Source organism: Crocodylus porosus, unplaced genomic scaffold (assembly GCF_001723895.1).
Source record: "Crocodylus porosus isolate Cpor-Errol unplaced genomic scaffold, CroPor_comp1, whole genome shotgun sequence".
Taxonomy (NCBI): Eukaryota; Metazoa; Chordata; order Crocodylia; family Crocodylidae; genus Crocodylus; species Crocodylus porosus.
Window position 1 is genome coordinate 29,337,950 of NW_017728943.1, and position 26,308 is coordinate 29,364,257.

Sequence of the window (26,308 nt, forward strand, 5' to 3'; positions counted from 1 at the left end):
GGACTGTTTTTTAGCCCCCAATGTAAGTAAGATTCCCGTGCCTCCAGTATTCAGCAGCTCCACCCCCACCTCTACTTCCACCTTCTCCCCTCCCCTGTCCTCCTCCACCCTCTTCCACTCTCCCATAGGGTTTACCCATGCTTGTTACAACTCTGGTGATAGGATGCAGAGGCTTTTATCAAAACCAGTATACAGAAGGTTAAATTTTCTGCCAGTCTGTTCTATTCCACATGGGAATACTGATAGACTTAATCAGGGCTACAGATTAAAAGGGTGTCCCACTCTGGGACTCATTTAGAACCTAATTATCTGCTGTCAAGATCTTCCTTTATGAAGAGTCTTTTTAGTCAGGGAAAAAAAGGGACAAAGGCCAGTGGCTGGAGAATAAGTCAGGGAAGAGGACACACTGTGTCAGCTTCCAAGACTTTCGTGCCAAACCAACTGATGTTAAAGTTTTTGAACAACAGAATCCCATGAGAGATCATTCTAATTTCAAATCTGTATCAGATTAGATACCAATAAAACGGTTTTATGGACCTTTCTATTAAGGTATTGCCTCTCTGTCTGCATGAGCAAAAGGAATTTCTTTTCCTGTTCAGGCTTGGCACAGCTCTGCATAACTCTGTAAGCCTTAGGAACCTCAGCCTCTCTGCTGAGATTCTGACCCCCTGCGTCTTGGTCTTATTGGTAAAGAATATGTATTGCACCAAACTGAATCTTGAGGACAAAGTTGTATTTGAAATAAGGCTTGGACTAGCCCCACAATTCACCCCTGCCATAATTTATGTTCAATTGAAAGGGTTCGGGTTTTATTTGATAAAGACATGGCATTATCCCACAGCATTGTTTTGCCCCCTTTGACATTAATTCTGCCTTCAAATGTTTTACTGTCATCTGATCTGCTGGGAGTCTCTTCTGCCATCAGGCCTCATACAGTGCCCATTAATGTGAATGAGTATCCCACTCATATACAGCATAATCACTGATCCTGATGTTCCACACCAAACTTCCCAATCTGTTGTTAGGTTTTATTTTAATTTCTAGAGATGCAAGTGTATTTCTGTATAACTTGTTGAAAATTCCACCTGCTGCAAAGAAAAAAGAAAAGCAATTAATGGGTATTCTTTTAATATGATTTTAGGGTGTGGTAACTGTTGAAGATGAACAAGCATGGATGGCATCTTACAAATATGTAGGTGCCACAACCAATATACATCCTTACTTATCGATAATGGTCAACTACGCACAGCCTGTAAAGTTTCAAGGTTTCGATGTAGCAGAAGGTAACATAGAAGGTTAAATGAAATAAAAAAAAATATCTGTCTGCTTTCTTTTCCTTAACTTGTTTTAACATAGATTACAAATTCCCTACTTTTAGACTGCATCTCAAGCACCACTGGTTTAGTAAGTGTCATTTGCATGGTATTTACATAACAGATTAATTTTATATTGGAGATTAGTGTTATTCTATTTGTCATCCACATGGAGGCACTGAATTACAAGAAGCATTTTAAGTTAACATATGGAATTATAAAAAATCACTGTGTAGTGTAACCCCTTTTCATTAGACTGTCTTTTTTTTCTCAGTTGTAAAAGTAGAATAGATGTAATTGGCACAAAAGTCAACTGTCTGCTTATTGTGATATATATTTCACTCTAAAGCATTTACCATATTGCTTTCTCTTATCTAGTGATATATGTCTTGCTGTTAAATTTATTGCAACTTTTTAAAATTATATTGGCTTGCCAGAATGAAAAAGTGACAACTTTGAACTATTAGTTAAGATTATCTCAAGTATAATTTTGTTCTATAATATGGAGTACAAAGGGGGAAACTGAGAAAGATCAACATTATATTGTGTATAATGCTATTGTGTTTAATTAATGGTTTATTTTGCAAAATTATCACTATATCTTAAAATGGATTTTACTGCTTTTCTTTCTAGAACGCAATATTCATCACAACATGTCCTCTTTTAATGAATCTGTTGGACTTGGGTATTTGAAGACTCATGCAATTGAATTTGTGAAGTATCCTTATGCTGACAGTGGTATGCTAAGGAACAATACTGTTTTTGATTAGCCAGTGGACCTCTGCTAATGCTACTAATAAACTAGACAGATCTGGTTCTGATTTTACAGTATATTCTAGCTACACGGTAGCATAGGAAATGCATCGTAAGATACAGCATAAAATATATAAAAATGAAGAAATAATGATAAGTCTCTATGTTGTTTTCATTTTGTTTTCCTTTAACGAGTTACACAGTTATAATAAACGACAAATGAGTCGGATATACCCCAAGGGAGGCCGAGTGGATTCCAGTAATTACATGCCTCAAATTTTCTGGAACGCTGGCTGCCAGATGGTCTCGCTGAACTATCAGACCCCAGGTAGGCGGTGCTGTCCAGTGAACCTAAATTCTGAAGAAAGACTTAGGCAGTAACTCTCAAACAGATGCCATAGATTTGCTCGTAGCATTTTTTGAGGAAGGAGACATATGGCTGAATAATCTGATGTGTGGAGGATCATGGAGGCATAAAAAAGGGAATAATTAAAAAAAAGCATGGAAGCATATTCAGTCCCCTTTCTTTGCAAACATAACCAACACAGTATTTTAAATGCTGAAATACATGTAGAAATTAGTCAGAGAGACATTAGTTACAGCCCCCTACAAAAGTCCTCTTTACAAAAGTCAGTTTGTCTACAGTCAGGCGCCTGGCTTCCCAAGAAAATGTTACATAGGAGGAACACACAAAAATACAGGAAATAGCAATAATTGCTTATCAGCTCCATTTCTTAATCGGTAGATATTGGGGAATGAGATAAGAGAGCCTGCCTCTTTGGGTGGCGACAGGCATACAGATGGAGAGTTTAAATAGCTCTCCGCTAGGCAGAGCACAGAGCTGATTTGATGTTTTGGGCCAGAGAAAATGTAAATAATTGTTAGCCTAACTGAATCTAGAAATGTCTTCAGCTTCATGTATCAGATGTATTCCTCCATGCTTTCCTCCAACCTACAGCACAGCTTTGGTCATTTTTCATTCTGTCTGATGGTGTCCTTAGTGCTCAAAACAATCCTGATGATCATAAAGCTCTGCATCACTTCCATCATTCATTTCTCACTAAGAGGCTGGAGAAAGCAGTGCTGAAATGTCTCTAAAAGTTGCTTATAAATCATTCCCGAAGGGGGACAGAGTCAACAGTGAGATCTTCAGCTTTCTCCCTACCACTGCCCCTGTTCTCTACATATTATTCCCATCCCCTGTGTGGCATTCTTGGCTATTTCTTTCCTGAAATCATTATTCTGCTAAAAATGAGAGAGGATTCTTGATGCCAATAGAAGAAAATCCACTAAGTAAACTTTAAAACAGTAATGATGCTTTGAGGCTGCCAAGTAAAGAAATGAATGGCTAGGATGCATGTATTCAAAATCCCATTGTTCTTCATAACAAGCAATTGAGTTTTGTTTTTTATGAATATTCTGGAGGGCCTGAACAAAGGCTTAATCTGCTTTGGGAAGCAGAATTTCTAAATCCACTGGGAAAGAGGAAACCAGACTTGGATTTAAAAACAGGAGCAAAGTGCAGAATTAGAAGGTTGAAGGAAAATGTTTGCATTTGTAAATGTCTGTTTTTGTTTTATTTTTACATGTTTACTGCATCTGTTTAGATAGCCCCAAATACCAAAGTAGAATAAACTCAGAGGCTTGTGGGTGATTTTTCTGAGCTGAAAATATTTCTTCCAGTTTCTGTGACATTGATCCTCAAAGTCCATTCAGGCTGACCCTTGAATCTTTTTGATGTGGCAGGATGGAGGTGGCATCCCTTGCTGACTAAAGCATATTTTTATTAAAAATATGGCTTTGACTGCAGCTGGCTTGATAAAGACTTTAGCATTTGTGAAGTAATTGGAAGTTTTATCACGGACTTCAGAGATGTCCCCTTAGTTATACTAGTTATTCTGGACAAAAAGGTGCAGCATAGTTTCTCTTCCTAGGACATCTGTTCAAGATCTGCATTATTCAAAGAGACAAGATACTAAATTATTTTTGTCTCTTGACAGATTTAGCAATGCAATTGAATCAGGGAAAATTTGAATATAATGGATCATGCGGGTGAGTAATGTGATTTAAACTGTTGTCACTATGTATCAGAACACCATACTCTGGTTTTATTAAAACTTTGTCACTATTAATTATGTGTTACAAAAGAAAAATGGGATGCTGGGTGAAGAATAGAAATGAGCAGAATTCCAGGGGTTGATTTACACCTGTGAACTAGTAGTGTGATGAATATACTTTTCAAGTAGGCTCATTTTTATTAAATGAAACAGAAGAGACCTAGTGTGACAAATTGTAAAGATCATGCAAAGCACATGCAGAATTAATTAAATTAATCTTCATTTTTTAATTATGAATTCTTTGTTTCAGTATGTGATTCAGGTTATAGATTCACTGTACAGTTCACAAAAAAAACTGAGTTTAGTTGGTCATAACAGAGTAGATTTTTTTTTTTTTATTGTGGACTTTGGAAAGTAAAAGCAAGAAGTATACACTGAGCTTATGGGCCACAACTGAAATTGAGACAGAGCTGTGCACAAACAAGTAACAGTAACCACTAATTTGTCATGAGAGAGCAGATTGCCCAGAAAACAGTGAGGAATCAAGTCACCATCTTCACTCATTCTAAACGTGTGCATTGCTCTCCTATACCTGAGGGGTTTGTTTCTATTGGTAATTATTTTTTAAATGGGGATTTTTCTTAAATAGGGATGATATTTTCCTTCTGCCATTCTTGTCTATCCTGTTTGTTTCTATTGTGAGCTCTTTGAGGCATGGACTTTCTCTTTCTCTGAGAACATATGGTCCCTAGCAGTCCTCTTGGGGGCCATGAATGAATACCACAATATAGACGATGAATAGTTAAAGATAGAAGAAAGCAGCATGTACAGTGGGACTAAGTTCTAAGGAAGAAGTAAATACAGACATGGCTATGTTTGCTTGTTTCTTAGATGACCGTGCAACTCTGTCAAATTTAGTGTAAATTTGTTTTTTTCCTCTTCAAAATGGAGCAGGGCTGAGAACAAAGCAACTGCTTCAGTTGATGCTTCCTTTCTCATGTTTAGGATTAAAAATAAAATATCAATATTTCTACTGATGGAAGTAAATGACTTAAGTGGTTCTGTCTGCCTACTGGGTATGAAATACTCCGTGGAATCTAGGATGGAAATGTGGCTTTTATGTAGCAAGCAGAGTATGTATAAGGCTTAATGTGCCATAAATTGGCAGGATAACTCCATTTGCACATTTTCTTCCAATTCTAGATGAAAAATCCAGTGCATAGTCCCCTGGGACATATTGTAAGTGGTATTATGGCTGGACCATTCACACCGCTATAATTAAGGATCTGTCAGTATTAACATTATCAACTCTTTTCCCCTCAAACGTTTATAAGATGAAGAAATTAGCTGCAGGCTGAAATTCAATACAGATCTAGTCTCTGAGGTGCATTCCTTAATTAAAAAACAATTTTGAATTAAACTTCTTTTGTTTTAACAAGCAGAGCATAAAAGATTAAAATAAAAAATATATTTGCTGTGATATGATGTGTTCTTATACTACTAAATAACTCAAAATGTCAGATTATAACTAACTTTATTTATTTCTTGGTCCAGAGTTACATGTCTGATTTAAACTATCCACAGTCAGATAATTATATATTAACATGAACACTTATACTAGACAACTGTAGTTTTTCTTTTCTCTCTTTTATTAATGTCCTGCAGCATTTCATTGGTTAGTGCTTCAGCACTATTAGTATTATTTATAGCTGATAAAATGTCATCTTGAAAATCCATATATGATACATTTTGTCTTTTCCCTTAAAATAAGGTATCTTCTTAAACCAGATTTTATGCGACGACCTGATCGAACATTTGATCCTTTCTCTGAAACACCTGTAGATGGTGTGATTGCTGCAACTTGTTCAGTACAGGTAAAATAGAGTTATAGAAACTGAAGTCATCTTAATGCATCGAAACTCATATTTAAACAGAAGCAGAAATGCAGTGTTCAGAGTAAATATTTTTGCTGGTTCCATTAAGTGTTTAAATTATTGTTATTTGATTGCTGTTTATGACATCTGTGTTAATTTGAGCAGTATGGAGCATAATTAGAAATGGTTTGTTATTATCCATTATCATTGACTTTTAAATTTCATACTATTCTTTGTGCTTTATAGCAGGCATCACCAAAAAAGTATGTAGGGATCGTTTCTGACTAGTGCATACTTCTCTGGATGTTACAGAGCACAGTGGTGTTTTGTAATGGAAACATTTATGTAGAATATTCTCGGTATGTGTAGGAATTAGATTTTGCAGCAGTTATGGCTGCTCTACAGAAGGGGAGGAGCGCAAGGCTTTGCAGAACAAGTTGTGGAAAACTGAGTTATAGAACAGGAGGAGTGGAGAGAAAGGTGCCTATGGGAATGTAAATGCTTTTAATTTATGGAGTACCCTTCCTTATGCCTAGTTTGACTGGTAGGTGGTCTAACAGGGCCATGTGGGTCTACCACCCTGGCACCTGGTGCCCCTGCTGTCCAACTCATGCCCTGGGAGATCTGTGTTTCCCTCAGGGTGCCCCCTACTTTAAGGGATTAGCCCCTCAGGCCTCCAAGCACCTGTCAGGGCTTCGGCTGTCCCAACCTTTGCCCCCTTTTTCTCTGGCTAAGCCCTCAGCCCGTGTCCACTTCTGAGACCTCAGCTCCCAGGCATCAGCTGCAGTCCTTTCTGGGGCTCCAGTTTCACTATGGCAGCCTCAGCCTCCTCAGCTTTGGTCTAGCTCCTGGTCCCTGATAATGGGGAGGGTCCCCCATCCATGGCCTTTTCCTGTCCCCATATAGCCACATTCAGTCCTCTGGTCAAACTTAAACAAAAAACCTCAACTTAACTTGTCCTAACACAAATATGAATTGCCTCCCTGGGCCGCCAGGTACCTCTCCTGAACTGGCTTCACTCCAGACTGTAGCCAGCTCATATCCTGCAGCAGCCAGGAGCAGAGTGCCCCCTCCATGGCCAGAGACTGGGCTTGTCTCTCCCAAGCCCAGCCCTCTTCCTGTCATGTGACTCCTTCTTCCAGGGCTGAGGTACTGTTAATTCCACTATTAGCAGCCTGCTTTTCTCCAGCCCCTGGCTCAATTTACCTGGGTAGCTCACACCTGCTGCCTTTTTGCCCTTAGGCTTCCTGCCTCCAGCTACAGTCCTGCCTCCCCCTTTCAAGTAATAGGCAGGGGTTCCCTGTTACAGTGGGAAAAGATTTTTAGAGAGATCTTGGGAGGTTTTGGAGTTTTTGAGTCATCCATGAGGCAGTACAGTCCCTAAAATCCCAGATTGGTTTTTAAAGTTTAGCTGAATTTTATACTGTTGCTGTAGATAACAGCTACCAACCTTAAAAAAAAGAAATCTTTAAAGGCAAGGCAGAAATGTCCTGACTCTGCTTTTACTTGATTTGGCAAACTTGAAAGGGCCAGATTCTACTCCATCTATTAGCCACGTAAGTAGACTTAGGTGTTGAAGTGCAAGCCCATTACACTCGGCTTGAGTCCCTTAAAAAGTTAAGGCAAAAGGTGGGTCTGTCCTCCTCCTCGTTGCTTTTTTGTGACTCAGGCTTAAGGGTGACGTGATAGCATGTTACAAAAGCTGATGTATTCATATATTTTCAGGGACTTGAAGAGAGTGAATCACAATCTCATTTATGTGCCTCAATCCACTTAAAAATGTAATAGGTAGAATAGAATCTGACCCAGAAACCTGCTTGTAGCCCAAGCCAGCACTTGCATGTACATCTTCAGGAGTTAAAAGCTAGTGGCTTAACCACTACAAAACCTTCTGCACATTAGTAAGTGCATGTATGTGTTTGTGTGCATGTGTACATGCATGCATGTGTATGTGTGCAGTAGTCATTCTTTACAGTTAGGTCACAACCAAGCAAAAGCATTTATGCCCTGTACCTAAATTCTGTACTGATGCTCATTATTGCATAAACGACATTTTGATAATTATTTTTTGAAAATTACTATTTATTGCAAAAAACATCATGGGACCTATATTATTTATCCATGGCATTATTGTTACTATATATGTACCCTTGGCCTCTCTGTTTTATTAACATTAATATTCAGCATAAAATAAAGCCCATCAGAAAAGACATGGTTCATTTATTACTCATACAAATAACCAATATTCTAATGGAATCTAATTTAAAAAGGTGTCCTATGTCCTAACCTGTTTAAAATAGGAGAAATTCATGACTGATTTATGCCCTATGTAAACCCCATCTAACTATAATTATATATAATGGCCTCAAAGAAATGCTCTTTATTTACAAAAAAGCATGACATTTATTATCATTACATTATTAAATGAATATATCTACTCTACACAGGGCCTTTATCTGAGTATGGTAGCTTAATAAAAACTGTGGTTTTTTACTCTTCATGAAGTTCTGAGTATTTTCTATTGTTATTTTCTTTAGACAAGAAATATATTTGCTTCCTTTCTTTCCCTTTTTCTTTTGCAGGTGATTTCTGGTCAGTTCTTATCCGACAAGAAAATTGGTACGTATGTAGAAGTGGATATGTATGGGTTGCCTACGGATACTATACGGAAAGAATTTCGAACACGCATGGTGATGAACAACGGGCTGAATCCTGTTTACAATGAAGAATCATTTGTATTTCGAAAGGTAGGATATTTTGCAAGTCCATTTTAGTGCTGGAAAGACTGTTCTTGCAAACCTTTTCTCATATGAGGATTCCTTGCTCACATGAGCCAGCTTCACTGGGATGGCTCATATGAATAAGGACCACTCCTATCTAAAGGTGTTTGCAGGCTCAGATCCATGATTTCTAGAGCCTGGGCTTACCTCAGTTAACCTGTAAACTGTGAAAGGTGAATTAATTTTTTTTAGTTTGGTTTGGTGGTTCTTTAACCAATAACCTCTGTAGCTGTCACATGGTTATTATTTTTTTCTGTTTGGCTTTTTCCCTCTGTTTTTGCTTCTTCCTCCCTTTTGGAGGAACCCATCTCCTTTGGGGCAGTGCCTGTGTTCCAGGTATGCAGTCTGCTCAGAATGTGCTCAAGCTGGTGGATACCAACATTCCCTGGAGATACCTTCTTCCCTGCCCTGGCAGTGGCTATCTTGCACTGTTCCTTCAGCCCAGAGGGCAGGTGAGATGCTGCATCCAAAGCTAAGGTCAATGTGATTACATGGAAAAGGGTGCTGTGTTCCTCAGACATGTCACCAGCTCCCTCCTCCTGTAACCGTGTGCATCATGTACTTTTTTTTTTTCTGAAAAGAGAATTTTTTTCTTGATACTGTATGGTGAATCTGAACAAAGAGATCACAGTCCTCATTGCCAGTGTTCAGTTTTCCTCTCTCAGTCTTTATCTATTTTTATTTTTATTTTTGTCGACTGGAGTTCCATCCAGAATACATGTGTGAACAGTGCTGTCTTTGATATAACGTCTGTTACTCTTTCACCTGTTCTGTCATCCCCCAGCATTATTGCTGGTCCTACTTTTAGTGACAGGTTTTGCCTGGCGGTTGTACCATTCTATATGTATAACATGTGACGCGGAAAATCTGCTTCTCTTATAGGGTAGCAAATGTTTACAAAAAACTGAAATGAACATAAGGACCTTTTCTGGACTCTGATATCCTGGGAGGTGATTTGTACCGTGTTGATGAGATCCCAGTTCAGTAAAGCATCTATAAGTTGTAAATTACATGCTTAAATAACATCCTGAGTGGGTGGGGAGTAAGGGGTAGGTTAAACTGAAGTGCTTTCATGTATAGGCGTTGGACAAGAGAAAACTTTCAGCATATCCTGGGCAGTCTTTAGCCAAGGACTATGTCTATTTGCCTTCTGATTTCTTTCTTCCCAGCTATGCAATAAACAATTATTTCCCCCCTGTTTCCATAGTAACTTATATTATAAGTATGGTATGGTATGAGTAATCTATCAAGAAACTATATTTTCCTTGGCACCTTCCCTTATCATAGAAGACAATATTAGTCAACAGCTAAAGGCTCGGCACTTAAGCAACCATTGCTAGCAGCGAACAGGGAGATATATATGATATGATGCAGTTACTCATCCTGTGAATGGTTTACTGGCTTATTGACACAACAGGAAAATTTTACCTGTTGTGTAAATTGGCTTTTTCTGGGGGATAGTGCTTCTCTCATGGGGCATTGCCAGCAAATAACACATGACTTCTGTTTGGTTGTGATTCTGCTTTGTAGTAAAATAAAGTTTCCACCATTCTAGCCCAAGTTTTGTGTTGTCATTCTGTTGTCACGGGCTGTTGCTTTGGAAAGGTGTGTTGGTGATGCTTAACTCAGATCACTTAGTCTGAATTTAAAAGGGAAGATTAAATTTGATGTCCACAACTATTTCAAGCATGCTTTGAGGCCAGAAAGTGTATCTTCTTATTCTAAACCTTTAAGGTTTCACTAGAAGACAGTGGGTTCAAGGCAGCCAGGAAAAGTAAATCCATTTTATTTTCTGTCTTGAGTTTCAGGCCCAGGTCTCAGGCCACTGAGGCAGGTGAAGAGAAAAAGGAAAATATTGGCAGTATTATTTAAGGCACTATGGAGTCACATGTGAGCCAGATCCTCCTTATTCCTTTCCTTTCTCTGTCCCTCACCCTTTTTCCTTTGTCTCTCTCGCTTTAGCTTGCAGCTTAAGCAGACTGGGACTTAACACTCCCAGTCTCACTTTTCTGAGAGCCAGTCTCCAGTTTGTATTTTTTGCTCCAACTGAGAGAGGGGAAATTCTACTGTTGCTTTTGTTAGATTCTCCTGTACTTACCCTCTGCACGAGTGTGGCCCACCAGCATTCAGATTCCTACTGTGTACTGCTCTCCTCCACCTACCTTCTAATATACATGCACCATCTCTCTCCATACCAAACTCTTCCCACGGAGCAAACATTACCTATCTCTGGAGCAGTCTTTGGCTGCAGAGTTTAGATCACGCTTCTCTTTCTCACCATTATTAACAACTTCACTCCAGCACCCTTCTGTCACTATATCTTCCTTTACCCACGCATTACTTGCTTCTCATGTCTGCTTTCCACTACACATTAAGGCCACATCTTGTGTAGCATTTTCCTGCCCACTTTTACTAGCCACCAGTCTTCAGTGATAAAACAGCAGTAGACAGAATAGAGGACTGCTAGGTTGACAATCTGAAGAGATCTTGAAAGGACCATTTCCCAGCTCCAGAAATAAGTTCAAACACATATATATTTGGAAACAAAGTATTTTTTCTCATAAAGATTCACTGTCCGGAAATACAGAGTTTGCATTCCCAAAACAGGGAATGGTATAAACCTGGAAGTATAAATGGGCTGTTATTCTGACTTCTGGAAAAGGACAACCAGATTTTTTTCCATCTCTTGCTTTGGGGAGTTTGCCACATTGTGGGGATGAGTGATTATCTTCATTCTGTGGCTTTTCAGGTTATTCTTCCAGATCTTGCCGTCTTGAGAATAGCAGTTTATGATGACAACAACAAATTGATTGGTCAGAGGATACTACCTCTTGATGGTCTTCAGGCAGGTTACAGACACATTTCCCTTCGTAATGAAGGCAACAAGCCACTTTCTCTACCAACAGTTTTCTGCAACATTGTGCTCAAAACCTATGTGCCTGATGGTTTTGGAGGTAAGATGAATGGTTCCATTAGTACATTGTAAATCTTGGGGTTTCACTATGCAATTGATGACATGTAGGTCTGGACCATTGGAAATAGTCTGTATTTTCAATCTCCAAAAAAAAAGAATCTCCTCTGTTTAGTTATCTTTGTTTTGTATCAAAGATTTTAACATTAGCAATGAAGGAAATTGTATCCTTCTGAATTCAAAATGCAAAATATTAGGAAAAAGAAACAAAGCTGGAATGATACTCCCAAGAGTTATCTAAAGGTGTTTTTGTTGGGTTAACAGAACATAATTTAAGTATTCTTCAAAATATGCGTTTGTGAATACTTAGCAACAAAAACATGAATGAACTTTTGTAATGAACTTTTTAGTTACTTGGGATTTGTTTTTTGCTTCCAGGTTTATATGCTACTTTAAATTACATCGTGGCTTTAATTTACTAGCCACTGAGTGTTTCTACACGAGACACTGTTGTCATAGTGACAAGATATTGTGACGTAGCTTGTCACTACAGTGACGTAGTATCAGCAGGTGCAAAGTGTGACGCTGATGCTATGTCACCATAGTGACAAGCTACCCTGCTATAGTGCATCACTACAGCCATGTAGCTGCTAAAAATAACCATGCGCTGCTGGGGCGGCACAGTAACAGCTGTTACTGTGCCATCATTTAGTACTTCCTAAAACAAGTATTAAATGATGGTGCAGTAACAAGTGCATCATGGGTGGGGCATGTGTAGATGCACCTGTAGTGTTAAAAATAATAGAAAGTAGCTACTGTTGTCAACTATCAACTGTGCTGTACACACATGCTTCCCAAATTGAGACAGATGTCTGTACAGAAGCACTGAGATACAAAGATCACTTGAAAAACAGTTTATAAATTGCAGTCTGGGCAGAGTTCAGTATTGGATGGTCTCCCATATCACCATTATTTCTACGGGTTATCTGTAAGATGCAAGGACATAGAAAAACTTGTTCTGTTTTGTTTTGTTTTGTTTTGTTTTTTTTACTCCAAGTGACTTCAGCATCAACGTGAAATATTATTAGGATAAGAATAGTATAGGTCAATGTTTCTTAACATTTTCAAACTCAAGTCACCCCTCTTTAAACTCAAGGCACCTCTCAGAAAATGTCAGCTCTTAGTTTTCACTTGCTTTTTATGACAACAAAAAATAAAGGAATACTTCTTTTTCAGAGAACTCAGAAAGACCCCTGTGGGTGTGAATGTTTTTTAACATTATGGATTTCTGTTTGAATTATCTCAGTTTCTCTTGTATATCATGTTTGCACACCTCCCAGTGCTAACGTTGTATAGCATACCTCAGCAATCTGGGTGAGAATCACTGCTATAGTTAACACCCTATTGTCAGCATAGGGAAAATGGACCTCCTACTGATGGGAACCAAGCAAGGTTATTTTGATGCGTACGTACTGTGCTGTCTTTTTTGTGTTGGTACAGCAGTAGTCATAAACAAAGCAAAGACTCTGAGATGTTTCTTTTGACACTGAGGTGATCTCATTAATACTAAATTTACTGGTAGTTTTTTTTAGGTACTTGCCTATTGTTCTGTATTCACCTTGTTCTAAGAAATACCAGCAATATGTCCATTCTTTTGGCAAAGTATTAACATAATTTTATACCTTAGTTTGTTCAGCTGCTTTACCTATAGGTGTAAGACTGAGGAACTTCTCGTGCTTCAAATAAGAATTAAAGTTAAAAAGATGCATGATTTGCTTTTTTGTGATTTGCTAATTTTACATGGTCCATCTGTTGCAATTCTTCTACTTGCAGTCATCTGTGCTCCACAGTACTTGCATGAATAAATGTGAAATGAAGCAACAGATTCCAAACACAAACTTTTATAATAAATACAGTTCCTAAGTAAGCAGTATTATATATAGCAGTGGTTAGGATCCACTATCTATAAGGCCTATTTTCCAGGGTTATACTAGTTACAGCATTTTTTTAAATTCATAACTTTAAAATTTTTAAGCACCCAGTTATCTTACTTAAATTAAAGAAAAAAAGAAAACAGTACATTAAAAATATAAGCAGAGGACAAGTGATCTTTTTCTTTTTCATGTCCTTGTAACAAGGTATTGAGCAAGGTATTAAGAATTCACAGATTTGTTGGAATCAGGGCTTTGCTGTGAATGCATCTGCTATGGCCTTGTGACCTAGGCTGTTATCTCTGGGCTTTAGGACCCATGCCACTCCAACCCCCAGGACAAGTGATAGAGCAATAGAGAGTGGTGACTTATTTACCAGCAGTGGAAATGCTGAGTCTTTGAGGTGTCTATGTGATTAGTAACGCACTTGCAAAGTTTTCAGCTTCCTGTGCATATGTGCTTACTTTGTACTTAGAAGTTGATGATAGTGTAGTCCAGTTTTCAAATACAGTATCATGGTTTTTGATTGAAGGGTAGAATCCCAGAATAAGAAAGGCAACTTAGGGAAATGGAAAATATTAGGGTTTCAGGGCTAGTCTATGCTGGGGAAGAAGTTCTGTCCATTCTAAATATGTGTGAAATACAGCTGAGTATGAGAGAGGATACCAGTTGGTTGAGGAGATGGCTATTGGAGGCAGTCTGTTTTGGGTAAATAACAAGAGCTAGGCAGGTGAAAGTCATTATGTATTGCCATTTCCATATTGGCACAAAATACCTTCACATATGGATCAGTGGGTGAATCTACACAAGACGTTTACTGCAGAGCTGCCTAATTAACTCCACAGTAAAGTTTCAATGTCTACGCTCGTGGCCCCATTAGGTTGCAAGAAACTAACTCTGCTGCAGGTTAGTAGTTGCAAATACTAGTAAAAATAATTGCTAAACTATGGCAGAGTTCACAGCAACACATGTGTAGACACTGATGGGGCTGGCTAGGGCACAAGGGTGCTTCAGTGTGGGGGGCTGCCTGCTGGCTAGTCCCACAGTGGAGCACCCGTGTGCCCTAGCCAGCCCTTCTGCAACACATTGAGCTGAGTCAAAGCAGCCCTGGGCTGGCAGACTGCCCCTTTAGGTCCCCTGCTAGCTAGGGTTTCTCTGCCTCCGCTCAACATGATGCGGTCCCGGGCACATGTGTAAACACGGTCCCAGGGAGCAAAAAACTCTGGCACAATATTCACTAGAGTTTATTATTCCATGCTAATAGCATATGTAGATGCACCAGTAGATGCTAAGAACAGAGGGTCAGCTACTTTATTTGTTAGCTGAGCAAAACTTCTACTGATTTCAGTGAGAAACTTCCACAAATAAAGATTGCAAAATAATCCCCAAAGTTTGCATGTACTTTCCGTATTTTCCTGAACTGTTGTCTGCATTTCTACCTTAACTTCTTTGTTGGTAGCATCATAACTAGTAATTTTTGCAATAACTGAACAGTGGCTTCCCAATTTTCCAAATCCCTTTGGAAAGCACCAGCTGAAAATGCATTTGATCACTAAGTCCATTCAGATAAGTGAAACATTTACATATTAGTGTATCAAACTTAAGTTTAGATGTACAATGTTGCATTAAATAAAAGTTTAAAGAGATGAGCATCAAATACCCACAGAAGCGTTGAGGGGCTCTCCAGCGTGCTCAGCAGCAGGCCCAGAAGTGGATGCAGAGGGGCTCCCAACACGGTCCCTGGTGGACCCAGAAGTGGACCGAAACTATTTCCGGTCCACTTCTGGGTTTGCAGCCAAACATGTGGAGGCCCCCCCCCGCCCACCATTCCCGTGGGATGCTCCATGCATCCCAGCATCACAGCAATCGCAAGCCACGCCTGCTACCTCAAGGTATGTAGAAAACATGTTTAAAGTTGTGTCTGTGGTTGAATTGCTGATTCCCCAAATCAGCATCGAATCTTCAGGTTTGGATTTGGCCGAATCGAATCGGGGACAGTGATCCAAATCAACAAATCGAAGCACCATCCCTGATTCAAGCCAAATCCTAGTCTGAATCAAATAGGGCCCACTTCACACACTCCTAATTTATATGGATTTTTAGATATTCCTCCACACTGGAAAGATGTTTTGTGTAAGTTACAGAACGGATAAGAACCCTCGCAAGCTGCTGGCAGGTGTTAAGGCAGTCATATGACTGGGGCCCAATAATTTCTATGGTCCATTCTCCAAATCACATGACCTGCCATGCCACATGTGCTTGGCAGATTGTGCAGTTCTGGGAAATCCAAATGGCACAACTGCCAGCGGTCAGAACAGGGGTGAGGAGCAGGGAGGGAAGACACTTGCAGCTGGGGAGTGAGAAGATCCCTGCTGTCTGGCTGCACTGCCTCCCTGTAAGCTTGGAAGTGGCAGCCAGGAACTCTCCATTCCTCAGGTGCCACTTCCATGGACACCAGGAAACATGAAAAAGTAGCATGCAGCTGGGGATCATAACTGCACATCTGCTTTTAAATGTCAGGGGTGCCATGAGTGCAACATGAGGGAGCCTTTCCCTGATGTGCTCACAGTGCCCTGGACTTAAAAAGTGGGCATGGAGCTGGGAGTCCCAGATGCACACCTGCCCACTTTTTTCTGTTCTTGAGCACTATGAGCACAACATGGTCAGGCTCAAAGTGCCCCCATGGTGCACCTGGGGATGAGGGAGCTACCCCATCCTCCACTGCATAGTCCTTGGCATCTATTAGAGGGGAATGTGCAGCAGGGGTGAGGAAAGCACTGCCAACCCCACTGTTCTTATTGGGCCCATCTTTAAGCTGGCACTTGCAGATGGGGATAAGGGAAGCTCACCCACCCTCAGGTGTGTGCCCAGCATCCTATGGGGATAGAGCAGGGGAAGCTTGTTTTGGGATCTGGAGCTACCCCTAGCCACCAGTCAAGGCAGCTGAGTAGGGGCTGGCTTTGTCCTGGACCCCCAAGACTGTGCAATGCCAGATCTTGACACTCAGCTGAGCATTGGGATTCAGTACCAGGCAGCCCCAGTCCTGGTTTGGACCCAGGGCATTCCCCATCTGATCCTGTCCCAGATCCTAGTACTGTCCCATGGCCTAAGAATCACCAGGAGCCAGCACCTTGAAGTGCCTGAAATAACAGGGGCTTCAGGGCAAGGCTCTTTAAAGTGCCAGGTCTTGGTAAGGCCCCAACCAGGTTCCCTCAGGACCCAGTGCTGCCCAGGTCCTGATGCTGACAATCAGGTGATTTATCATCATGGGAATGATTGGGCATGCCACATGTTCAGTTTTATGCCATATAAACCACCCACAAAGTTACCCATTTTTGAATATCTTTGTAGCTGGTTTGCTCTGTTATGTTGTCATAAATTTGATGACTTTGTGGCATGTTGCTATTTACAGAGCAACTAAGTTAGTTGCACCAGAAATACTATGTGCCAGGGGCTCCAGAGGCAGTAACTTGCATGTCTTGCTTTCTACCAAAGTGTCCTAATTATCAGCATATGGACTTTGCAAGGGCATCATCATATTAAAGCTGGCCTATTTGCCACCAAGAGGAACAAATATGTAGGACCAGAAGAGAGCAAGCCAAAGGGGTGTGTCTCAGGGAGACAGGCACTGCTCTAAGAGGGAAAGGGCCTTGAATTCTGGTCCTACCCCAGTAGTGTTTCTTCACTTAATAGTCATTGGATGAAATGAATAAACAGCTGTGATAGCTAGCTGTGGTCTAGCTAGCTTCTGTACCACTGGGGCAGGTGAGAGTAAGATATAGCAGTCTGTATACCTGACAAAATGCCACTTACACAGCTAAATTTAGTTACATTAGTGCTACTTGTATGCCAAAAAGAGAGTTGTTTTGGGGTCGTGGTGTTGTATAGAGCTCACTATTCCCCACCAACATGTGAGAAGGTTTTGTTGCTTTTTCCTTCAAGCAGTTTGTCACATTCTTCCCCCCACTCCATATAATATCTTTTGTGAATCCCGTAACAGACATGACAATAGCTTTCCCTTATTATTCCTTACAATATTGTATAATAAATTAATTAATACATGGTTGAAACACAGCACAGCTTTTAGACAAGAATAATAAATGTATGCCCAATTTCTATTTAATAGTCCTTCAACTGGTGTCGCAGCTTTTCATCTGTAGCAAAGGAATAGTAAATTATTAATTGCAATACAGCTCTTTTATGTCATGAACAACTTATTAACTCCTTCCTTATAATGCAGGTTCACCATCCTTAAAATGATGATAATTCTGTTTACAGCAATGTCCACAAGGGCTCTTTCAGCCTGTACCTTACAATGTACAAGAGCTCTGGACAATGCTGCTGAGATTACCTATATAGGGGCTGCATCTACACAAGATGCTACATCACCATAATGACAAGCTACAGCAGTGTAGCTCATCACTGTGATGACATAGCAGCAGCGGGCATGAACATGCAGTAGGGTTGGAAACAACCTGAGCACCACCAGGACTGCTCAAGCAAGTACTAAATGGCACATGTGTAGACATGCCCAGGGATCACTAAAGCAGGTCACTGTTTCTGACTCTGAATGCATTATTACTGTAGGTACTAAATCAACACAGTATTTCTCATGGTGGATGACCTATCTCTGCAACTTGTGAGTTATTTGGCTGCCTTTTAAATGAAGGATTGAAAAGATTTTTTATTTTATTGCAAAGCAAAGACTTGTGTCTTCATATAAATACATACAGGAAACACATGGTACATATTGTAAGAGTTCTTACGATACAACTATTGATTTCATTTCAGTTTTAATATTTTAAACACAGCAGTATAGTAGAGACAGGAACATAAAACTAGCACTATGCTGTTTGGGCCTTATTCTGAGCTCTAATTAGTTTTTATTGACTTTTTTGGCAGTGTGCATGATTTATCCAGGAATAACTGAGATTACAGGAATAATTCAGATTACAGCTGAAGCCATCTGTGTATTGAGAGCCTAAATTGTCAAAAGCTGTTTAATGATTCAAGTGCCTGCTTAAAAGATTATATATAATAAACTTGATTTTTTTCATGACTGTTAAGAGAGTCACAACTATTGTTGTTTATACCATGGAGCATGATTTAAAAAGTATAAGGTACTCATAGCTTGGGTGTTTCTAGGAAAAGGTAGGACAAAAAGTTCTTTTGACATAGAAGTGAGAAGGAGCTAGCAAAATATTAATCTGGAAATCTGCACCTAGTATAAAGTCTGCACTTGAATACGCATCCTGGCCAGTAGTTCAGTAGGAGTAAGACTGGTGAATCATTAATGCTTGCAGAGTTATTTCATAGCCTTGTCTCTTCCCAGTGAACAAAGCCACTTAGTGAAAGGGTTATAAATGTGCTTCCTCCACCCTCTGAATATCTTTGTCCCACCTCAGTACAGATGAAGGGGATGGGGTAGGGAATGTTCTTCACAAAAGCAATATTTCTTGTTTGGTGAAGGAGACTGGGGAGGTCCTAGTCTTCTTTTCACTAACAGAACCATCTAAGGTTCACCGTGATTCCATCTAAGGTTTCAAACAACTGAAAATCAGTGGAAGGGAAGGGATTCGTTTGTCATATGCCAAAGCCAGCAGGGCTTGGATGAAAGTAGAAGCAGAAGCCCTGGCATAGAGGCCCTAAATAATTTGTTTGTTTGCAAACTTTCAGGGCCTTTGTTGCTTGTCATGCTTCACATTCAGTACTTGCCTCATTGAGAGTTAGAAACTAGGCCTGTGTGAAGTGGGTAGTATTTGCTTCAGATTCGGCTGATTTCGAGGGGCAGTGATTCGATTCGGTGATTTGAATCACTGTCCTAATTCAATTCAACCGAATCTGATTTGGAGATTTGGCTGCTGTCCCCCCATGGTCCCCTCCCCCAGTCCTCCTTCCCCCACCCCTAGTACTTACCAGCTCAGAGTCTGGCTGCAGCTCCCTGCTGCAGCCACTGGGGACCGCCTGAATCATCAAAGCTCTTCAAATCTTTTCTGAAGATTCAGAGTGCTTTGAATCAATTTGGACCATTTAATTGGTCCCCTGATTCAATTCGGATTTGGAGATTCGGCCACAGAATCAGGGCTGTCACTTGCCATAAGTTAGACACTGGAGGGGAAAGGATATTATTTGCATTATTGTTCTAGTCATCTATGTACAACAGACATTTGACTTCACCTATGAACTATAGCAAATATCCCAACACTGCAGGAAAGTTCATAAACCTGATCCTAGGCAACTGAGAGACCAAGTACTGCATGTGACTTCAAAGAGTACAGCCAACCCTGTAGTTAATATAGTGAACTGGAGCTCAGGAGATTGTGTTTATTGCTGCCGACTTTCTGTAGGACCTTCCACAAGTGACTTAGTATTTGATTCAAAGCCTGCCACTGTCTATGAGATCTGTCCATTGACTACAGTGATCTTTGGATTAGGTCATCAGTCATTTTGTGCCCAAGTTCTCTACTGGTAAAAAAGGAATAATCCTTACTTGCGTAGCTGGAGTGTTGTAACTGCAAACTGATTAATGTTCCTGATATATTTATTCAGATACTGCAGTAATTGGGTTCGTTTAAATAGGTAGATGAAACTGTGCTTGCAGAAAATATGAATCTTTGTGAGAGGGGGAGCTACAGAGGGAGAACTGATATGATGGCTAATGTGCCTAGTGGATTCAAGACAAAACAGTGGTTATCTTGAAAGACAAATTAACCTGTTTGAATCATGGGAGATGCTGGGCAGATATGTACAATGGTAATGAAAATTCATTCCCTTTCCCTCCTCCCTACCCATCTTCCCAACATGGAAGGGAATACAAAAGTAGGGAATGGACAAACTCTGGTGTAATTTACATGGGTTTTCTATACCGTGCAGTTTGGTCTCCACATCTCAATAAGTATGTAGTGGAATTAGGAAAGGGCAACCAAGATGATCAAGGGTATGCAACAACCACCATACCAGGAGAGCCTAAGAAGGCCAGGTCTTTTCAGTTTGGAAAGAAGGCTGAAAAAGGATATGATAGCAGTCTAATCAGGAAGGTTATGGACAAAGCGAGTAGGGAACTGTTATTCACCATGTCCCAGGATACCAGAACTAGGGGGCATCCATTGAAATTACCAGGAGACAGGTGTCACACTAACAAGATAAAGTACTTTTTATGCAACCCATAGTTAACTAGAGGAGACTAGACAGTCACCTTGCTGGGGTCATCTGACCCCCAGTTATCTTTCCTGCTTGGTGCAGGAGGATGGAAACAATGATCTTCTGAGTCCCTTCTGGCATTACAATCTATGAAGTTACAGAACTCCACAGGAGGTTGTAGAGGCAGATAGTATAGCCTGGTTCAGCAAGGGACACATTCATGGATGATAGATCATGAATTGCTGTTAAAGAGAACAGTCAGGGACATGGGCTTTTTTTATTATTATAATATTTGTTGATGGAGGGTGCCAGGGAGGTTGTAGCAGGGGATCAGTCGATCAATATATACCCTGTTCATATGCTCTCCCTCTAAAACATCCATTCCAGCCACTGTCAGAGACAGGATACTGGGCTAGATGGACCATGGACCTGACCCAGTGTGGCTCTTCTTATGTACTGATGTATATTACACTGGGGTTAGGAATGGATAGATGTTCAGCTATCCTGAGTTAGCTTGCACAGTAGATGGCTGTTGCTATACCTCACTGCTAGTGCTACTGGTACAGGAGCAGGCAGAAGCCTGCTTGTTTTCATCAAATGGCTACCCTGGTGTGGGTGTACACAGGCAAAAACTGAACTGGTGTAGCTTACATCAGTAATGTTCGACTCCTGATTCTTTCAGGACAATCTTCCATTGAACTGAGTGAAGTTACCCAGGTTAAGGGGTGTCTGTCCAATGCCTTTTTTAACTGGCATAAACCAGTTACACCAGTTTAAGCATTTGGTCTGTCCAGGCCCCTACAAAGCTTCCAGAATCCTCTACCAAGATTACCCAGTTGGTCCAGTGTTGAGGACTGTGGAGCATGCAACAGTAATACACATTGACCCTTTTAAGTCTGTCTTTAAAAAGTGAAAAGCTGATTAAAAATGTAATTATCTTTCAGATATTGTGGATGCTTTGTCAGATCCAAAGAAATTTTTATCTATCACAGAAAAAAGAGCAGACCAGATGAGAGCTATGGGTATTGAAACTGTAAGTAGAAATTAACATACCCAGAATTATTTGCATTCATCCTATAACAGCTTCTTATAATGGAGGATGCAAAAAACAGGGTAGACCTTAGCAAAAATACAGAAAGAGTGGTCAGTTGTCCCTTGGATAAATTGGTCATTAATGCAGCTTATTCAGTTAGTATCCATCTTCAAATATAAGTCTGATATACTTTTAAGTACATGGGCATGTGTTGAGAAATGTATTGAAATAGCCTTCACTGCATTTCAAGCAGTCATGATTTTTTATGGGTCATGGCAGCACATTCATGTATCTGAAATTAGAAAGGAGCTGTATTGTAATATGTTTCAGCTAAAAGGTTACAAAGTCTCCATCTGAGTATCATTTTTCTAGAAGTATTAACAAGTATGTGGGCTATTTTACTTTAAAGCAAATGAGTTTATTTTCTCCCTCACGTATTTTGCGAGGAAAAAATAATATTGATAACTTAACAAGTATTAATGCTTCTTCCAGAGTGATATAGCTGATGTACCAAATGACACCTCAAAGAACGATAGGAAAGGAAAAGCTAATAATGCCAAAGCAAATGTGACTCCTCAGAGTAGTTCTGAACTTAGACCAAGTACAACTTCTGGCCTGGGACCTGGAATGGAAACTAAGAAAGGTAAAGAATAATTAACTCTTTCTCCTCTCCTCTCCTCTCTCCATTCTTACTCACTAACAAATATTCCCTCATGTTTTTTAGTTTTTGTACTTCTATTACTTTTTTAAAAAGCAACCAAAAATCATCTTCTTTTACTGCCGGTGTCTTTATTAACTTGGCAAATACTGCTGTATTCATATTGGCCACATGGCTTCAGGAAGCCAGGCCAATGGTGCTTTATTTTATTAAACGAATGACTACTGAAAAAATGCTATCAGTAGCAAGTGAAAACAGTTCCTATTAATAATATACTGGAGCAGGGCAAGCAAAGAAGGCTGATTTCTGGCTTACTCCACAAAAACTGGCATATTTCACACACAAAAAATGTATTATTTAAAAATTCCCTTGGCAGAGTAGCAGATTGAAAGAAACTGTAAGTACTTTTAATGGATTTTGTGGGGATTTTACAATAAATTCATTGTGGTTCCAATACGGCATTACTCTGAAAGGTGATTCTGAAACTGGCATTGTGGGGATCCCATGTATATCGACATAAAATAGATTTTATTTTTCACTGGACAGATTTTCCCCCCCCAACTGCCCACTCCCCAGTATCATCTTGGAGAATCAAATAGGGTTTTTTGTATCATAGGTCAGTGGTTCTCAAACTTTTTAGATTCAAGGCACCTCTTGTTAGGCTGAAGGCACCCCTCAGAAAATGCCAGCTCTTTTAGCTTTCTCTCATTTTTTGACCACAGAAAAACAGAGCAGTTCTTCTGTGGTAAAGAACTCAAAAAGATCATAATACAGCCAAATGTTATGACACTATAGATTACTGTTTGAAATCTATGGGTACATCCCCACAAGTGGGAACATTAGTTTCCCTAGGGACAAATGGTTTTGGCTTTGTGCCATTGCTGCTTGTTCCTAGGAAATGCCCACACACATGTGCTCTGGCATGTGGTACATTGTGCCAGGTAGGATAGGGGAGGCTCGGGCCAGCATGTGGGCTGCCTCCAGTGGCCATACCTGGGGTCCTGGGGAGCTCCAGAGGCTGCAGCCATGGTGATCCAGCAGCCTGGAGCCTGGCTGGCAGCTGAAATGTGGGTCTAGCTGGCCAGGCTCCAGTTTCAGGTGGCACATAGGCACCATCCTGCTTCTTTACAGTGCAGTTATTTTTTTTAAAAGACACCTCCCCCCTCCATGTGCAGATTAGCAGAATGGGAAATGCCTGTATGTGTGATGCGGGTGGCGCCACATACCACATGTCTGCGCTTTTCTGGACACAGCCTCTTAATGTGTCTCGTGAATCGTGTAGGTATTTGAACGTGTACCAGTGCTAATATTATGCAGTACCCCATGGCTCTCTTGTAAGTATGTCATGGATTCCCATGGTGCTGCAGCACTGTAGTTGAAAATCACTGTCACGGTTAATGAAATGCCATGGGGGCCACTGGATTTGCCCAGGTACATCTGACTTAATTGACATTTCTGTTGATGCCTGTGGAGCAGAATCCTGCACATTCTCTTTCATCTTTTTTCCTCAGTAGGGATAACAGGAGAAAACCAGTACCACTTATTTTGGCATTAATGTTAGCTGATGTGACAGAATACACACAAAAAAAAGGCAGATGTGTTGAGAGAGAAAATGCCATTTTTACAAAATCACTCTTTAGAGTAAAACATTTGCATGTAGAATACTTCAAAGCTTCTCTTCTCCAAAAATTAATGAAATCAGATGCTGTGATATAAATGAGAAAAGGATTAGATGAGATTAAATTAAACTGTAGACAGTAATACTTCATCACAGCACTGCATTAGAAATAATCTTATTGTATGTTTATTGCATGAATTGCATCTAGTCCTATGAAATACATTTTCAGGGTGGTAACTGATGCTAATATTATTCTTGGTTGAAAACTTTGTCAAATGTAAATAGCAAGATTGAATGTGGCATCCACATTTTAAAATACAATCTGAAACTCTGCATTTAGGGTACAACAAAATTGCACAACACGGTTTTTTAAACTATGACTTCAGCACTTGTTCTTTTATAATCTTTTCTGCATTCTGTTTCTCTCCCATGCCCACTTGTGGAAGAATGGAGGTGGTCATTTATGTATCACATGTAATTATCCCAATTCTCATCTTTATTTGATTAATTTTTACAATTTGTTAATTTCTGCATGATTCTCCAAGTCATTAGAGATTACGTGTCCAGCAAGGTAGCAAACCTGAGGGAGATTTTGAAATGCACAATGAGTGTTGTGTACCCAAATCTCATTGACTTTCAGTAGGACTTGGATGACTAAACTGCCTATAGTGTTTTTGAAAAGCTCCCCCTCTCTCCCCTCCCCTGATGGGTCTTATGAAGCCCCAGGTATGTTTATGGTGCTCATTAAAAATAATTTGTAATTTGGATGGAATGTTATAGACTTAAGAATGTTAACATTTTTCTGGCCTGCACAAACTGTCTGTTTCTACAGGATCCAAATTTTGTTCAGTGGAATTCACCTTTCAAGGCAGAAAATCCCTTGCAAGAGAGGCAGAATCTTACAGTTAAGGACACAATTGGTAGTTAGTTAAATAAGTTATGAGTAGTATGTTAATGATTGATCCAACATTTCATTTAAAAATTAAGGAGAATCTTACATATTAGATTTTTTTCCATGGGATCATATTGGCCTTTTTAATGTAAACATTAAAATACAACTTTAGAACTGAAAGAGTATCAAGATATGACCATGAAATAAGATGTGACCCAACAAAGGACCCATTGACTCCAAGGTGCAGGATGAACCTCCAGTGAGATACAAAAGTTCAGAAGCATATGTAGGTAAACTTAAGTTACACAAATGGTCTGCCCTATTTTTCCACAAATTATATCTGAAAATGCTTAACTTGTTCTTCTTCGCCACTCAGAATGCTGATAGTGTTCTGTTTTCTTTTTACACAAATGAGATGAATGATTCCAAAAGCAATAATAAACATGCCTTTACCATGTCTCAATACTTAACTTGTTTCCCACGCTAAACTCAATCAAATGTTTGTTTTCATTAATGTGAATTACAGTATCTAACACAAATGTAATTTGTTGTGGTGAAATTAGAAAAATACTTGGTATCTAGCAGTATGACTAAAGTTCTAGATAAAATGTACTAATACCTTCTAGGTATAGAACTTATTCCTCAAGTGAAGATAGAAGATTTAAAGCAAATGAAGGTAAGTTTGGTCAAAAACTTTGCAAGATGTAATATATATATATATTTTCAAACAGCCAGGATTTTATCTGGTTTCAATCATTATTCTTGCAAGAAAAGTGATCCAAGTTCTCTTTTGTAGGCCTACATAAAACATTTAAAGAAACAGCAGAAAGAACTGAGTGCTTTAAAGAAGAAACATTCAAAGGTACGAGTAGAGCTCTAGGAGTTTGGGAAAATGTGCCTAGCTAGCAAGTTCGCTTGCTTTAAATGAAAAAAGAAAGGTTGCAAAGCTCGACAGTGCAGATGGCTCTCAATTATAGTCAGAGGAATTATTAAGGATAAGTAAATTGCTAGAGCAAAGAACACAAGTTTATTTTAGCTTTCACTGAGACCCACTCTGATAAACAGATTTTCCACTGAGTGATCACTTTAAAACATCTCAAGTTCTACACCAGGTTTTTGAATCAAAAGCTCACTACAGAAATAACCTATTGTGCTTATAAAGGGATGGAAGATGGTAAAGACCCAAAATGTGGAAACTGCATGGAGGCACAATGGAGATGGGGAAAGTGGTTGGAAAATTAGATCCTTAATTCGTCTCCCAACATCTGCATAGACTATTGCTTACTCCCACCACTGTCCTTCACAGAATACAATTGTTCTTAAATCTTAACATTTTTGTCAATATGGT

At 39.7% G+C, this 26,308-nt stretch overlaps 1 protein-coding gene across 4 annotated transcripts in view; it reads left to right on the forward strand.

The window, feature by feature from the left end:
• PLCB4 (phospholipase C beta 4) overlaps positions 1 to 26,308 on the forward strand; it is a 315,512-nt gene that overhangs the window by 236,772 nt on the left and 52,432 nt on the right. For 3 of the 4 annotated variants that reach the window (XM_019549095.1, XM_019549097.1, XM_019549096.1), the window contains 11 exons: positions 1,142 to 1,283; positions 1,947 to 2,031; positions 2,270 to 2,394; positions 4,067 to 4,118; positions 5,895 to 5,997; positions 8,580 to 8,744; positions 11,527 to 11,731; positions 21,704 to 21,792; positions 22,285 to 22,435; positions 25,587 to 25,636; positions 25,757 to 25,822. In XM_019549095.1, coding sequence (XP_019404640.1) covers positions 1,142 to 1,283; positions 1,947 to 2,031; positions 2,270 to 2,394; positions 4,067 to 4,118; positions 5,895 to 5,997; positions 8,580 to 8,744; positions 11,527 to 11,731; positions 21,704 to 21,792; positions 22,285 to 22,435; positions 25,587 to 25,636; positions 25,757 to 25,822 — 1,233 coding nt within the window. The remainder of the gene's footprint in view (positions 1 to 1,141; positions 1,284 to 1,946; positions 2,032 to 2,269; positions 2,395 to 4,066; positions 4,119 to 5,894; positions 5,998 to 8,579; positions 8,745 to 11,526; positions 11,732 to 21,703; positions 21,793 to 22,284; positions 22,436 to 25,586; positions 25,637 to 25,756; positions 25,823 to 26,308) is intronic. The other variant, XM_019549098.1, reaches the window with a different exon arrangement.